Here is a 13,801-nt window from a genome sequence, read left to right as displayed (position 1 = left end):
GGAACCCCCATTAAGCTATCCAAATATTTCTCTGCAGAAAGTCTATAGGTCAGAAAAGGATGGAATGATACATTGTTAACAAAAAATTCAGCCAAGAATACTCTATCCAGCAAAGTTATCCCTCAGGTATAAAGGAAAAATGAAGACTTTCCCAGGCAAATGAAAGTTAAGGGAGTTCATTGCTGCTAGGCCTGCCTTGTAAGAAATGCTGAAAGAAGTTCTTAACGTTGAAATGAAAAAGATGCTAGTCAGTGACATAAAAACATATGAAAGCATACAATGCATTGGTAAAGGTAAATATACAGTCATATTTGGAAAAATCTAATTCTGTAACAGATTGGGATATTAACCGCTTAATATAAAGGCTAAAGGAAAAGATTAATAAAATTAATACTACTGAAGTACACACTTTAAAATGTTTAAGTGATTAAGGTAGAAAACTATATTTTATGCTTTTTTAACCACAAGTAAAAATTTAGAAAAGATAGTGAGGGTGAATGTTAAATTTGGAGTAAACTTGGCAGAACAGTATTGTGTTGAGCTGATGAACAGAGCTCATCAGTCAGTGAGGAGAAGGCCCTTAGTGAAAACTCTGTGAGAGGTTGCAGAGAAAGTAAATCAAAGGGTGAACAGAACTGATTCAAATGTATTCTTTTTAATGGCTGAGTAATACTCCATTGTGTATATGTACCACAGCTTTCTTATCCATTCATCTGCTGATGGGCATCTAGGTTGCTTCCATGTCCTGGCTATTATAAACAGTGCTGCGATGAACATTGGGGTACACGTGTCTCTTTCCCTTCTGGTTTCCTCAGTGTGTATGCCCAGCAGTGGGATTGCTGGATCATAAGGCAGTTCTATTTCCAGTTTTTTAAGGAATCTCCACACTGTTCTCCATAGTGGCCTCCCCATACCCTCCCTCTAGGTCGTCCCAGTGCACCAGCCCCAAGCATCCAGTATCGTGCATCGAACCTGGACTGGCGACTCGTTTCATACATGATATTATACATATTTCAATGTCATTCTCCCAAATCTCCCCACCCTCTCCCTCTCCCACAGAGTCCATAAGACTGATCTATACATCAGTGTCTCTTTTGCTGTCTCGTACGCAGGGTTATTGTTACCATCTTTCTAAATTCCATATATATGTGTTAGTATACTGTATTGGTGTTTTTCCTTCTGGCTTACTTCACTCTGTATAACAGGTTCCAGTTTCATCCATCTCATTAGAACTGATGGAGGGAGGAGGGTTCAGGATGGGGAACACAGGTATACCTGTGGTGGATTCATTTCGATATTTGGCAAAACTAATACAATATTGTAAAGTTTAAAAATAAAATAAAATTAAAGGGTGAATAGAGTGCTAATACATGGAGAGGGGCTGTGCTTTCTGTCTGGATACCTCAGTGTACCTGTAACTGGGTTTCTGTCTTTACACACCAGGTGGCCAGATCAGAATGTCAGCTATGAGAGCCTCAGACCAGGATGCTCAGCAAGGGGAAAGAAGGGATGGAACTTGGGATCTTGGTATAATGACTTCAACCATTATAAAAAATTCCAGAAAGCTCTGTCTGGTGAATTTTGGCAACACATAGACCTTCCCTCCCACCTGCCTGCTCTGCCTGTTCAAGCTGCTATCAGGCTTCTGTTATGACGTAGCACCAACATAACTCCAGTATCCGAGTTCTCTACAAAGAACTTTATTTAAAGAGAAAAAAAATACAATGTTGTCCCTTAAAAGCCAGCATATTGAACTAAGTATAAAGTAATTTTAACTCTGTCTGAAAAAAGAAATCTGATAGGTGTTAAATAAGCATACTCCAGAGCCTGCATACAATGAATCGCCAGGTAGCAGTAGTGTATCGGCAGTCAGCAGCACAGGGAAACACAGGGCTCTAAGAGGAATGGGGCAGAGACTGAAGTCTGGACAGCTGTATCCAGTGTCCCAGTCATGGGATGGCAGAACAGGGTGTGGGGGAAGAACTGGGCAGCTGATACAGAGGTGGGTGATGGAGGTAAACACTCAGCTCCTTGGGAGGGACCCTCTACAGTGGGAACAAGTCAACCTACATTGATGGGGGAAGAGATACACCAATGAATGTGATGTAGCTTTGGGGTCAACAACAGATGGGATTGCTGTGATATACATAGAATTTTCCAAACAGAACTGGATTCATACTAAACAAGCCTTTCCAAGACATCTGTTATTCTTTGCAAAATGTACTTCTTTTCCTTAAAAATGAAGATGGATGGAACCAGGTGGCCAGATAAGAACGTCAGCTAAGAGAGCCGCAGACGAGGGTGTTCAGCAAGGGGAAAGAAGGGATGGAACTTGGGATCTTGGTATAATGGCTTCAATCAGAGTTTTCTGGAATTTTTCACCACCTGGAAGCAATCCCTCCTTATCTATCATTTTCTGGATTACTGAATCCCGAGATTGGAATCCAGTGGGAGTCTGAGCTGAAGAAAAATTTACACTAGTGAGAAGGGGGCGATTGGGCTAGAGGAGACCTGGAAAGAGAAACATGCACACACAGATATGCTGTCAATTACATTTTGATTAAACTTCATCTCCCCACAAAATTGAACACAGTGAATGATTTTCCAAGGCAATGAGTATATGTGTGCATGTATGTGCACTATAATCTTCAACATCACTTCTGAGACTGCTGGAAGTTCCTCCCAGACTGGATGGAGAAATCCTGCACCATTTTCTGTTGCTCCAAGGAGAAGGTAGGCATGGAGTTGACAGGTTTAGGCTTTGGGATGAAGAGCACAGGCTCAGTCTTCTTGGGGCTGAAGTCACTCACAAGCAGCTTATCATTCACAATACAAAAACTGGAGGAAATACGGACTCTTAGACAATTGACAGATGTACCGACCCACACCCCAAAAATTATCTGCTCCCACTGGCACTCAGTAACCAGATTCCTTCCATCCCCCTCCTGTGTCTGTCCCCAGACTCCTTGACTGGTTCCTCTGCCCCTTGTACAGAGCCCACCTTCAGAGAGATTGTCTACCAGCTTCACTCAATGGATAGCCTGATCCCCAACCCAGGGACAACTTCACATCTACCCTGAATAGCAGCCCAGTACACTACAGCACAGGAGTGCACATTCTGATCCCCATTTTCAGAAGAAGATACCAAGTCACAGAGAAGCCCTGTGACTTAACCAAGGTCACACAGAGAATGAGTGTTGGGTCAAGGAGAAAACCCATGTGCTCAAGGAGAAAACCCATGTGCCAGTGAGAAAGCCCATGCTCTTCCTAGGTTAGACTGCTCCTTGGAACTACCTGCTGGCTTTCCACAATACTGAGTCGGCCTAAGGTCTGCACCACCACACGCCTAGGGCCCTGAGACCAGGTTGGTTGGGCCATCCCACCCACAACACAGCTCTTACCTGGAAGAGGTGGCAGGGGTAGTGATGAAGGTCCGGGTGAAGGAACGCACACAGCCAGGAAACCTTCCTTCTACTTCAACAAAAAACAATAAACAAGAGTACCCCTTAGAGCCCCATGTGTTTACGGGTTCCCACAGGGGTCCCCAGTCAGGGTCTGACTTGACACTCATGCTGAGGGGTCAGTTGTTCACTTGGGGAGCCTGGGTGTTGGGAATGGGGAGGGCAACTGGAGGGCGGTCTGCTCCCAGTAACATGTTCCCATGACAACCACTTTACAAGTTCATGGGATACATTTTCCTTAACTGCCCAAGATGTGGGTATATGGGGAAACTGAGAGGTTAAGTATTGGCCCAAGTTCTCAGTGTAAGGATCTGGTATGGGAGCCATGAAACTCCACAGCCTGTGTCCCTAATGCCCAGAGTGAACAGGGCAGACATGAACGCAGTTCAGACCTGGGTTGTCTGTGGGAAAACTGAGGGCTGGAGATCACAGAGGGGAAAGGGAGGGGAGGGGAGGGGAGTCCAGAGGAAGGGATGGAATGGAGAGCAAGGGAGGGGAGGGAAGCTGGAAGGAGGGAGGGAGGGAGCCCAGCCAGGGGAGGGAGCCGTGGACGGTCTGGGAGGGATCTATGAACACTCACCTTCCTTGAACACTCCATTCACAGAGAAGCAGAGCATTGTTTGCTGAAAGGGAAGAACGCAGGTACTCAGTCACCCCTCAACTTGATTCCTCCCCATCTGCAGCTTCCCACCCCTGCTCCCAACAAGGCAGGAAGCAGGTGCCCACCGTCTGGAACCACATGTCCACCATGAAGGACTTTAAGTCATGCTGAGTTTTGGGCAACCCACAGAGGGCATGCACAATGTCACATTTTGTGTGTTTCAGCAGCTGGAACCGCAGATCTGTGGAGGAGGGGAAGCAAGCAAAGGTCAGGGACCCTATGAATCTTCCACTCACTGCCCTTTCCTGCCCAGTCTTCCCACTACACACTCACCAGGGTCCTTGAGTTTCTTCATATTCCTGCTGTTCTTGAAGTATGCACACATGCTGCTTCTAGGAGACACAGAGGAAATGGGTTGGTGGTCCAACCAGCATAGGTGTCAGCAGGAGCTGGCCTGCATCTGCTGGGGAACCAGATGGCCCTGGGGAGGAGTCTGGGCTGTGATACTCACGGGCCTGGGTCCTTGAAGTGGAATGGAATGGTCAAGGAGAAGCAGGCTTCCTCATGATAAGCACACAGGAGTCCCTGGCGGTCCCCATAGTCATGGATCAAGTAATATCTGAGGGGGAACAATGAGGACAGTCTAGCTCTGTGGTATGGAACTCAAAGGAGATTTGAAAACTCCCAAGAGCAGACCTGCAGAGCAGGCAATGGCAACCCACTCCAGTACTCTTGCCTGGAAAATCCCATGGATGGAGGAGCCTGGTAGGCTGCGGTCCATGGGGTCGCTAAGAGTCGGACACGATTGGGCGACTTCACTTTCACTTTTCACTTTCATGCATTGGAGGAGGAAATGGCAACCCACTCCAGTGTTCTTACCTGGAGAATCCCAGGGACGGTGGGGCCTGGTGGGCTGCCGTCTATGGGGTCGCACAGAGTCGGACACGACTGAAGCGACTTAGCAGCAGCAGCAGCAGCATGAGCAGACCTGAGTTTGGGTGGCCTCCCCTGTACTAGCCCTCCCCTTGCTCAGATTCCCAAGGGTACTTACTGCTGCAGGAATTGCAGGATTAGACTCTTCAGCTCATCAGATCCAAAGAAGCTTCCCTAGAATCAAAACAGTTCTCAGGACCAGGGCTGACACCCCCTTGTGTACCACCTAGAACCCTGCTGGATCCTCCATGCTCACCTTGCATGTTGGTAAGCACTTGGGGGCTTCAGTAGCACACTTAGACCCTGAGAGTGTCTCCTGGCCATCCTAGGGGAAGGAAGAGGAAGTCAGCAGGGCAGTCCAGAATGTGATGCTAGATGATCAGGGAAAAGAACGGACCCAGGATGGGGGTGGGGGTCTGAGATAAGAGGAGAAAGGGTCCTGGAAATGCCAGGGGCAGGACTACATGTCTGTCATCTCCATGGGTCCCTGAAGCCTGTGGAGAACATGGTTGAAGAAGATCCAGGGCCTTTTCAGGTTCCCACAGAGGATGGTACACTCTTCCTCCCTCAGGACATGTAAGGGTCAGGTTCAAAAATGGAACTTGGACAGGTCCTAATGGGTTTCAGAGTAGTTTGTGGGCACTGTCAGTGCTAGTTAGAGGACTCTGTGATTAAGGGATACGCTTACCAAGCTTAGTAACCTGGGGAACAACTCCAGGATGGTGCTGCCAAAATCAAGACAAAAGAGAAAAGCCAGTGAAAATGTGGACGTGACCCTCCTCATGAGAGCAAGTCACTTACAGCAATCACAGCCCTGTGTGTGCCCCCCACCCACAATGCAGTATGCTAGGCTTCCAGGGCCTTGGTCACCACTCCGTGGACTGACCCAGAGGAAGGCTGTTCCCTCTATCCCTTCCTCCCACCACCTTTCCCCTGGGTGGCTCCCAGCCAGACTGTCCTGATTCCCTTCTCCAGTGCCACAAGGACCAGCAATTCAAACCCTTACTGGAGGTCTTCCTCCCCTCCCTTCCTCCCTTCCTCTACCACCCAGTGAAGGCTGTGGAGAGAAGAGGAAATGGGGGGGATGAGAGCCCAGGGCTTTGCTACTTCACAGGGGTTTCATCACTCTGTCAAGTCAGGACAAACCTCAGGGATGGCCCAGGAGGCTGTGACAGGGAGGTGAGTGAGGTGGGACTCAGGAGGGAGGGAGGAGGATGAAGACAGACATGGAGTGGAGGGAGGAGGGGAGAGATGAGAGAGACATAAGGGTGTAGAGGCAAGGCAGAGAGAGACCTTATGTTGGTTGACTTATCAGGGGAGGTGGTGCACGTAGCATTTCTGTCAACCCACATCCCTTCTGGTTCCAGCTGTTGACCCTTGTCCATCTCCCCTGCAGACTTCACCTGGAATTATGGGGAACACCCACATGGACTAGATGGCTCTGCATCCACACCCATCCTTTCCCTACAAATCCACTTCCCTTCATCTGTCACCACCCCATAAGCCTTCCCACATCCCTTTGAAAGGAAGATCTAAGTGCTCCACCTCACCTCAGTGTTGGAAAGATTCAAGTTCTTGGTGTGGGAAGCATTCTCCATAATGGTGGACAGGCTATGCACCATGTAGGGTTTTTTGTTGCTCTGGTCCAAGGACGAAAGCTATGATGAAGAAAGAAGAGTGAGGACCCCAAAGGGGATATCTGAGACAAATATGCCTCTTCTATCTGATCTCTCCAATCCTCATCATCAGCCTCAACATTGGGCCTAGGTCCTCACCTTGGACCTGACCTCTGGATGGATGTGCAGGGAGGCGGGCATGCCATTTCTACGGTTCCATGTCATTCCAATATCATAGATCATCAAATCTCCAGGAAACCAGGAGGGAAACACAGGCTGAGAGGGCCCTGGTTGGTGCACCTCCAGCACCATCCCATCCCCATGATATCATCTCCGAGTGTCTTTCCCAGACAGACCCTCTACCCTCACCTGCCCTACAGTTACTGCTACAGCCATACCAGGGCCAAAGAGGAGTCTCTGGATGTCAAGAGATTGCTGGTGGACATCGTATGGTTTGTTAATGGTCAGCTTCAGTGTTAGGGATGGGGTTCAGTGGCTCTGTGTCTGAGGGTGAGCAGGGGGAAGAGGTGGGGCTGGGTATCAGTGCACAGCTTGTGTTAAGTCTGCATTACCTTCATCTGCTCCACCTTTTCAGACTTCAGTGCTTTCTGCACAGATTTGGGTGCATCACAGGGCTCAACAAAGATAGATATCTGTAGAGAACACAAGAGGGGCTGGGTAAGCTCCAGGAAATCTGTGCATGGGATCAAGCAAGACCATGCCCCTCTCCTTCCCTCTTGCCCCTATTCAGCCCTGTTCATGCCCTTGACACACACCTTTTCATTATCCTCATTGAAAATCTTGCCATTGACATTCTTCAATGCACCGGCAATGTTGGCATTCTCTACAAAGAATTGGGCCTGCATTTTTTCATAGTGAAACTGTAGGGAGAGTGACAAGAGAAGCAGAATATGAGACCAGAGCCATTTCTCATCTGGGCCTGCCATCTACCCCATTTCTTCTCATTGCCTCCATGTCCTCTCTTACTTCGACTGGAATGAAGGGGACACTGCATTCCTTCTGAATCAAATCCAGCAGCCACTTCTCATCATATTTTATACCAAAGGGAATCTAGGGGCCAAAGAAGAAATGGGAAACAAAATTGATGCAATAGAATCCAAGGTTAAGATAAGACCCAACTGTGTCTTACTTTAGAACCTATTTTCAGGCTTTAAATAAATTCTTAACATAGGACAATATCTGTTATCGCTAACTTTTGTACAAGGCATGGATTTGCTAAATATAGTTTCTTTCCATTCATATACTCTTCCTGAAAAAATAATATGTTTCACATGTATTTCCTTTTATAACGTTCCAAGAGATCCATGTGAGATAGGCCTGGCCTGCCACTCTGACATGGACCCCAGAGACTCAACCTCCTCCCACACTTAGCTTGAGCCAAACTGTGTGATCTGGTATGAAGTGCTTCATCTCCCTGGCAGCAGGTTTCCTCCTTTGCTTTTAGACAACTTCTCCCATGCTCCTTCTTGCAGTCAGTCTGTTTCCTTTCTATTGCTTCTCTGAACTTGCCCTTAGATGATCTAGGAAGATAGTCCCTAGTAATAACAATACATTACCAACACCACTGCCCCAGAAAAGTTCCCAGCATCTCTACACAAATCCAACATGACTCTCTCTGTCATCTTCTACATATTAGGTCCATTTATCCAGCACACTCACTATAATCTTGAACCAGCTCCCCAAGGTCTCATTCTGTCTGTCTCTCTCCATTCTTCTCTCTGAAGGCTTTTGCTTTGTCTCCATATTAATATGCATTTGCTCTTGTTTCTGAAAACTGCTTCTCTGACGACGGGATGGAACAGCATAGGGAGCACTGTCGGGAAGTGGAGAGAAGAAAGTGGTCCATATAGACTTAGAAAGTCTTCTCCACATTTTTCCACATGATATCAGAGCTACAATAAAGATTGCTTAAACATTAGCCAGATCCCATCATTCCTCACTCTTCCAGATTGGAGAGAAGAATGACATGTTTAACTACAAGGTTTTATTGTTCACTGGTTGGTACATGTCAGCCATGCTCACTGGTCACTTACTATCTTGTTTGGAAGTCCATGGGAACATCACCTGAATCTTGCTGCTGCTGGGAATTGACACGTTCAGACGAATAGTTGTATCGCCTTCGGTAAAAACTCCAGCTTCGTGCTCTTCTTTGTAAAGGGTTCGGTTTATCACTGTCCTCTAAAATTGACAACAACAGATCAATGGTCCCAATACCAGAAGAAGTCTTGGGTAAATATCATGGCTAAGGAAAAAAATATCACTGACTGTATAATCTAAACAGAAATGCATCACTGTGCAAAAAACAAAGGCTGAGAGACTTCACTGTGGCTCCACTTTTCAGGAAATGAGAGGTGCAGAGCATTCACAGCCAAGAAAACAGGCACAGAAGAAAGGGTCTAGATCTAGAGTGTAGTCTGTGATGTTAGATCCTGCTCTACTTGGTTCAGGCTAGGTGACATGGGACAAGTGACTTTTAATCCCCAAGTCACACTTCTCTGCTCTGCTCTAGGGGGACAATAAAACATTCCCTGAAATCTACCCTGGTGTGATGTTCAAGGGTTGAAACTGGTCTGCCTCACTGGAGGAAGAATTAGAGAAATGAAAGATAAGTCTGATGAAAATATCCAGAATGGAGCCTGGAAAGATATATCAGTTCAGTTCAGTTCAGTTCAGTCGCTCAGTCATGTCTCTTTGTGACCCCATGGACTGCAGCACGCCAGGCCTAAACTCATGTCCACTGAGTCGGTGATGCAATCAAACCATCTCATCCTCTGTCATCCCCTTCTCCTCCCACATATAATATGGAAAATACCAAAAGCAAGGTGTAGAGAATTAAAGGTGATGCAGTGAGTATACTGAAAACATGGTTAATGTGAATCCCAGAGAAAAGGAAAGGAAAAGTAGAGAAGTGATATTTGAAGAGAACTTGGTTGAGAAGTTTCCAAAAGTAACAAGAAATCAACTTAGGATAACAATGTTAGTTGGAGAAAAAATAAATTTTAAGGAAAAACATTCCTAAAAAAAAATGTATTCGTTTCACCATAATGTAACAAAAAGTCAGAAATTTTGTGACCAGAAGATTCAAACTAAAAGTAATATTACAGGCTTTTTTTTGGGCAGAAGAAATATTATCCCAGGTGGAGTCACATAGATACAGGAAAGAAAGACTAATATCATTTGTGAATATGTAGGCAAATTTAAACGAGTAGGCAAATTTAAACTACATAAAATGATGATAGCAATATTTTCTGGGGGTTCACATATATAGAGAATGAAAATGAATGACAATAAATTTGGAAAGAGTATGTGGAATCAATGTGTCTCAAGGTCCCATAATTTTCTGAGGAGTTTTAAAGAGCTAATGAACTAATATTAGATTGTGAAAGGACTTCCCTAGTGGCTCAGATGGTAAATAATCAGCCTGCAATGAAGGAGACCTGGGTTCAGTTCCTGGTTTGGAAGGATATCCTGCTGAAGGGAATAGCAGCCCCGTCCAGTATTCTTGCCTGGAGAATTCCATGGACAGAAGAGCCTGGTGGGCTACAGTCAGTGGTGTCCCAAAGTGTTGGACACAACTGAAGCAACTTACCATGCACCACCACCAGACTGTTAAAAGGCAAAAATGCACATTGTAATATGAAGGGTAAGCACTACAAGAATAGCAAAATGATGTTTAGATATCTGCATGAATTAAGAATTCAATAGTTGCAAAATATTAACCATTTCAAAGGAAAGGAAAAGGAACTTAGAAGCAGCAAAATAAATACGTAGCAATATGATACACATAAAGCAAATTATATCTATCTTTACATTAAAAGATTCAGGCTAAATATTCTAAATAGAAAGACAGATATTTTCAGACTGGACTAGAAACATTTCATCAAACACTCTTGAAAAGAGAAACATGTGAAATTTAATCATCAGGTAATCTGAAAATAAAAAATGATAAAATGTATATCTTGTCCACATTAATCTACAGAAAACTGGTATAACCATATTAGTAAAAGAAAATGTACAGTTTAAAGAGAAACATTATAAGAGAAAGAGGGAAATTTCCTTATGATGATGGGTTCAATGCAATAAGAAGATATTAATACAAAATTCTAAATTTGTATACAGGTCTTAAAATAGAGCCAAAATATGCAAAATAAAACCTGACAGAAATAAGAGGGAATGGACAAATCCACAGTCACAGTGAGAAACTTTAACACTTCTCACTGAGTGACACATAAAATGGCAAACAAAAACTCAGCTAGAGGGAGAGGATTTTTAAATGTGACTTAAACAAACAAATTTATTTAATTGACATAGAACAATGCACATAGCAAATACTCATTGAATATTCCAGAATAGGTCATATGCTAGGCAAAAAAGCAAGCCTCAAAAACTAAGGACTAATACAATTTACCCTGACTAGTTAATGCAATATTCAGTAGCAATGGTGGGGTTTCCGTCCTCCCTCCACCTCTAGTATAAATACAAAGAACATTAGTTTACACAATCCCACCCTCTACCTAGGTTATCATCCCCACTCTCCAAACCCTAGACCCAAGAAGATCACATTACTCTTTTCCTTAGCCAGGGAAAAAAATTCACCCAGCCAAGGCCATTTCCATAGGAGGGGAAGTTTTTTACCTGCAGTCAGAAGGAGTTTGTGAGAGCCCATTTCCTCAGGAGAGTAGAAAACAGTCAGCCTGGGCCCTCTCTCACCTTTCTCTAAACGAGGATTGGCTGGTTAGGGGTCCTATGGGGAGGGGTGGGGAAGGGAACCCAGAAACCCTCCTGTCCTGTGGAGATCTGAAAAGAAGTTCTCATGTAGAGTGACTCACCCATGGGGTAACCTGAAGGCAGAGATTTGTCACCGCTGTCCTCACAGGCTTCTCTAGAAGAGAATGTGTGGTTCTGGAGCTGGAAGTTTGGAGAATATCAAAGAAGGCTGCCAAGCAAAGAGAGAGCAGGCCCCAAACTCTCTCTCAATGCCAAGCAAGATGGAGTCCTTACAGGAAGTCCTTTCCCCAAGGGCATAGAGGAGGAGAGCCCTGGGGGCCAGAGGAGCTTTAACTTCTTATAATAATAGCCCTCTGGGTTTTCTACCAGCTTAATACCCAGGGACCGTTTCCAACTAAACCACCCCTACAGAGGTGTTAGGAGGCACCGGGGACCCGGGTACTTATAGCTACAAACACAGAGAACTCTCTATGCCAGATTCTGCATCGGCTACATTACACTGTGTTCCTTCATTCTGCAGACCCAGAGAACTGTGAGTGCCAGAGGTAGGAAAAGTTCTGTACTTGCTACATTGCATCTGTTCTTTCATGTATTCTTCACAAGGAGATTCTGATATCAGAATCACCAACTTTTCAAGGTTGCTGAGGCTTACTGAGGTGCTGGAGCTTGTGGAGTCATTCAGTTGCTACCTGGAGCAACAGAGACTGGAATTGAGCTCCAAGGAACTGGGTTGATTTCCCTATGCACAGATTCACTAAATTCTTGGTTCAGTTCGGTTCAGTTCAATTCAGTTGCTCAGTCGTATCTGACTCTTTGCGACCCCGTGAATCGCAGCACACCAGGCCTCCCTGTCCATCACCATCTCCTGGAGTTCACTCAAACTCACATCCATCAAGTCAGTGATGCCATCCAGCCATCTCATCTTCTGTCGTCCCCTTTTCCTCCTGCCCCCAATCCCTCCCAGCATCAGAGTCTTTTCCAATGAGTCAACTCTTTGCATGAGGTGGCCAAAGTACTGGAGTTTCAGCTTTAGCATCAGTCCTTCCAAAGAACACCCAGGGCTGATCTCCTTCAGAATGGACTGGTTGGATCTCCTTGCAGTCCAAGGGACTCTCAAGAGTATTCTCCAACAACACAGTTCAAAAGCATCAATTCTTTGGTGCTCAGCTTTCTTCACAGTCCAACTCTCACATCCATACATGACCACTGGAAAAACCATAGCCTTGACTAGATGGACCTTTGTTGGCAAAGTAATGTCTCTGCTTTTCAATATGCTATCTAGGTTGGTCATAACTTTCCTTCCAAGGAGTAAGTGTCTTTTAATTTCATGGCTGCAATCACCATCTGCAGTGATTTTGGAGCCCAGAAAAATAAAGTCTGACGCCATTTCCACTGTTTCCCCATCTATTTCCCATGAAGTGATGGGACCAGATGCCGTGATCATCGTTTTCTGAATGTTGAGTTTTAAACCACCTTTTTAACTCTTCTCTTTCACTTTCATCAAGAGGCTTTTTAGTTCCTCTTCACTTTCTGCCATAAGGGTGGTGTCATCTGCATATCTGAGGTTATTGATATTTCTCCCGGCGATCTTGATTCCAGCTTGTGCTTCTTCCAGCCCAGCGTTTCTCATGATGTACTCTGCATATAAGTAAAATAAGCAGGGTGACAATATACAGCCTTGACATACTCCTTGTCCTATTTGGAACCCGTCTATGGTTCCATGTCCAGTTCTAACTGTTGCTTCCTGGCCTGCATATAGGTTTCTCAAGAGGCAGGTCAGGTGGTCTGGTATTCCCATCTCTCAGAATTTTCCACAGTTTATTGTGATCCACACAGTCAAAGACTTTGGCATAGTCAATAAAGCAGAAATAGATGTTTTTCTGGAACTCTCTTGCTTTTTCCATGATCCAGCGGATGTTGGCAATTTGATCTCTGGTTCCTCTGCCTTTTCTAAAACCAGCTTGAACATCTTGGTGCAAAGTAACAAAATATTGTGATAATAGTCAAATGTCTGAAATTAATACCAGTTCATCCTAGAGAGAATACCCCCCCCCCCCGCCAAAAAAAAAAAGACAGAGAGATAGAGAAGAAACATACACTGGAATGCGTTGCCATGCCCTTCTCCAGGGGATCCTCCCCACTCAGGGATTGAACTTAAGTCTCTTACATCTTCTGCATTCTCAGACAGGTTCTTTACCACTAGCACCACCTGGGAAGCCTATATAATTTATGATATATAGTCAATGTAGATAGATGACCCTAGTGGTCAGAACCAGAATTGTAGTTCTAGTGCACCAGCCAGAAACTTCTGGAATTTTCTACTACTTTCTGGAATTTTCCACTCCTTGCCCACATCCCCTTCCTGGATCTCTATTGTTTCTGAAAGAGGAAGTCTAGCCACAGAGGGGTGGAGTAAAATCTGCATGTGAGAGTGTGAACAG

General features: G+C 45.1%; 1 protein-coding gene across 1 annotated transcript; it reads right to left on the bottom strand.

The window, feature by feature from the left end:
* Positions 1 to 1,684: 1,684 nt before the first annotated feature.
* LOC147340930 (nuclear RNA export factor 3-like) lies at positions 1,685 to 11,465 on the bottom strand. The gene is made up of 18 exons (XM_086387148.1): positions 11,462 to 11,465; positions 11,268 to 11,348; positions 8,666 to 8,810; positions 8,292 to 8,445; positions 7,599 to 7,682; positions 7,388 to 7,492; positions 7,184 to 7,264; positions 6,546 to 6,653; positions 6,289 to 6,398; positions 5,684 to 5,720; positions 5,252 to 5,320; positions 5,114 to 5,169; positions 4,574 to 4,681; positions 4,396 to 4,454; positions 4,188 to 4,303; positions 4,042 to 4,084; positions 3,402 to 3,474; positions 1,685 to 2,838 (listed from the first exon to the last, which is right to left on the bottom strand). Exons 1-18 carry the CDS (start codon positions 11,463 to 11,465, stop codon positions 2,655 to 2,657), a joined length of 1,617 nt encoding a protein of 538 aa, XP_086243274.1. The 3' UTR covers positions 1,685 to 2,654.
* Between the last annotated feature and the right edge of the window lie 2,336 nt (positions 11,466 to 13,801).

This window comes from Bos grunniens, chromosome X (assembly GCF_055505025.1).
Source record: "Bos grunniens cultivar Pamir isolate PY7600 chromosome X, Bosgru_T2T1.0, whole genome shotgun sequence".
Taxonomy (NCBI): domain Eukaryota; kingdom Metazoa; phylum Chordata; class Mammalia; order Artiodactyla; family Bovidae; genus Bos; species Bos grunniens.
The sequence above is the reverse complement of the archived record's forward strand: the minus strand, read 5'-3'. Positions and strand labels throughout refer to the sequence as shown.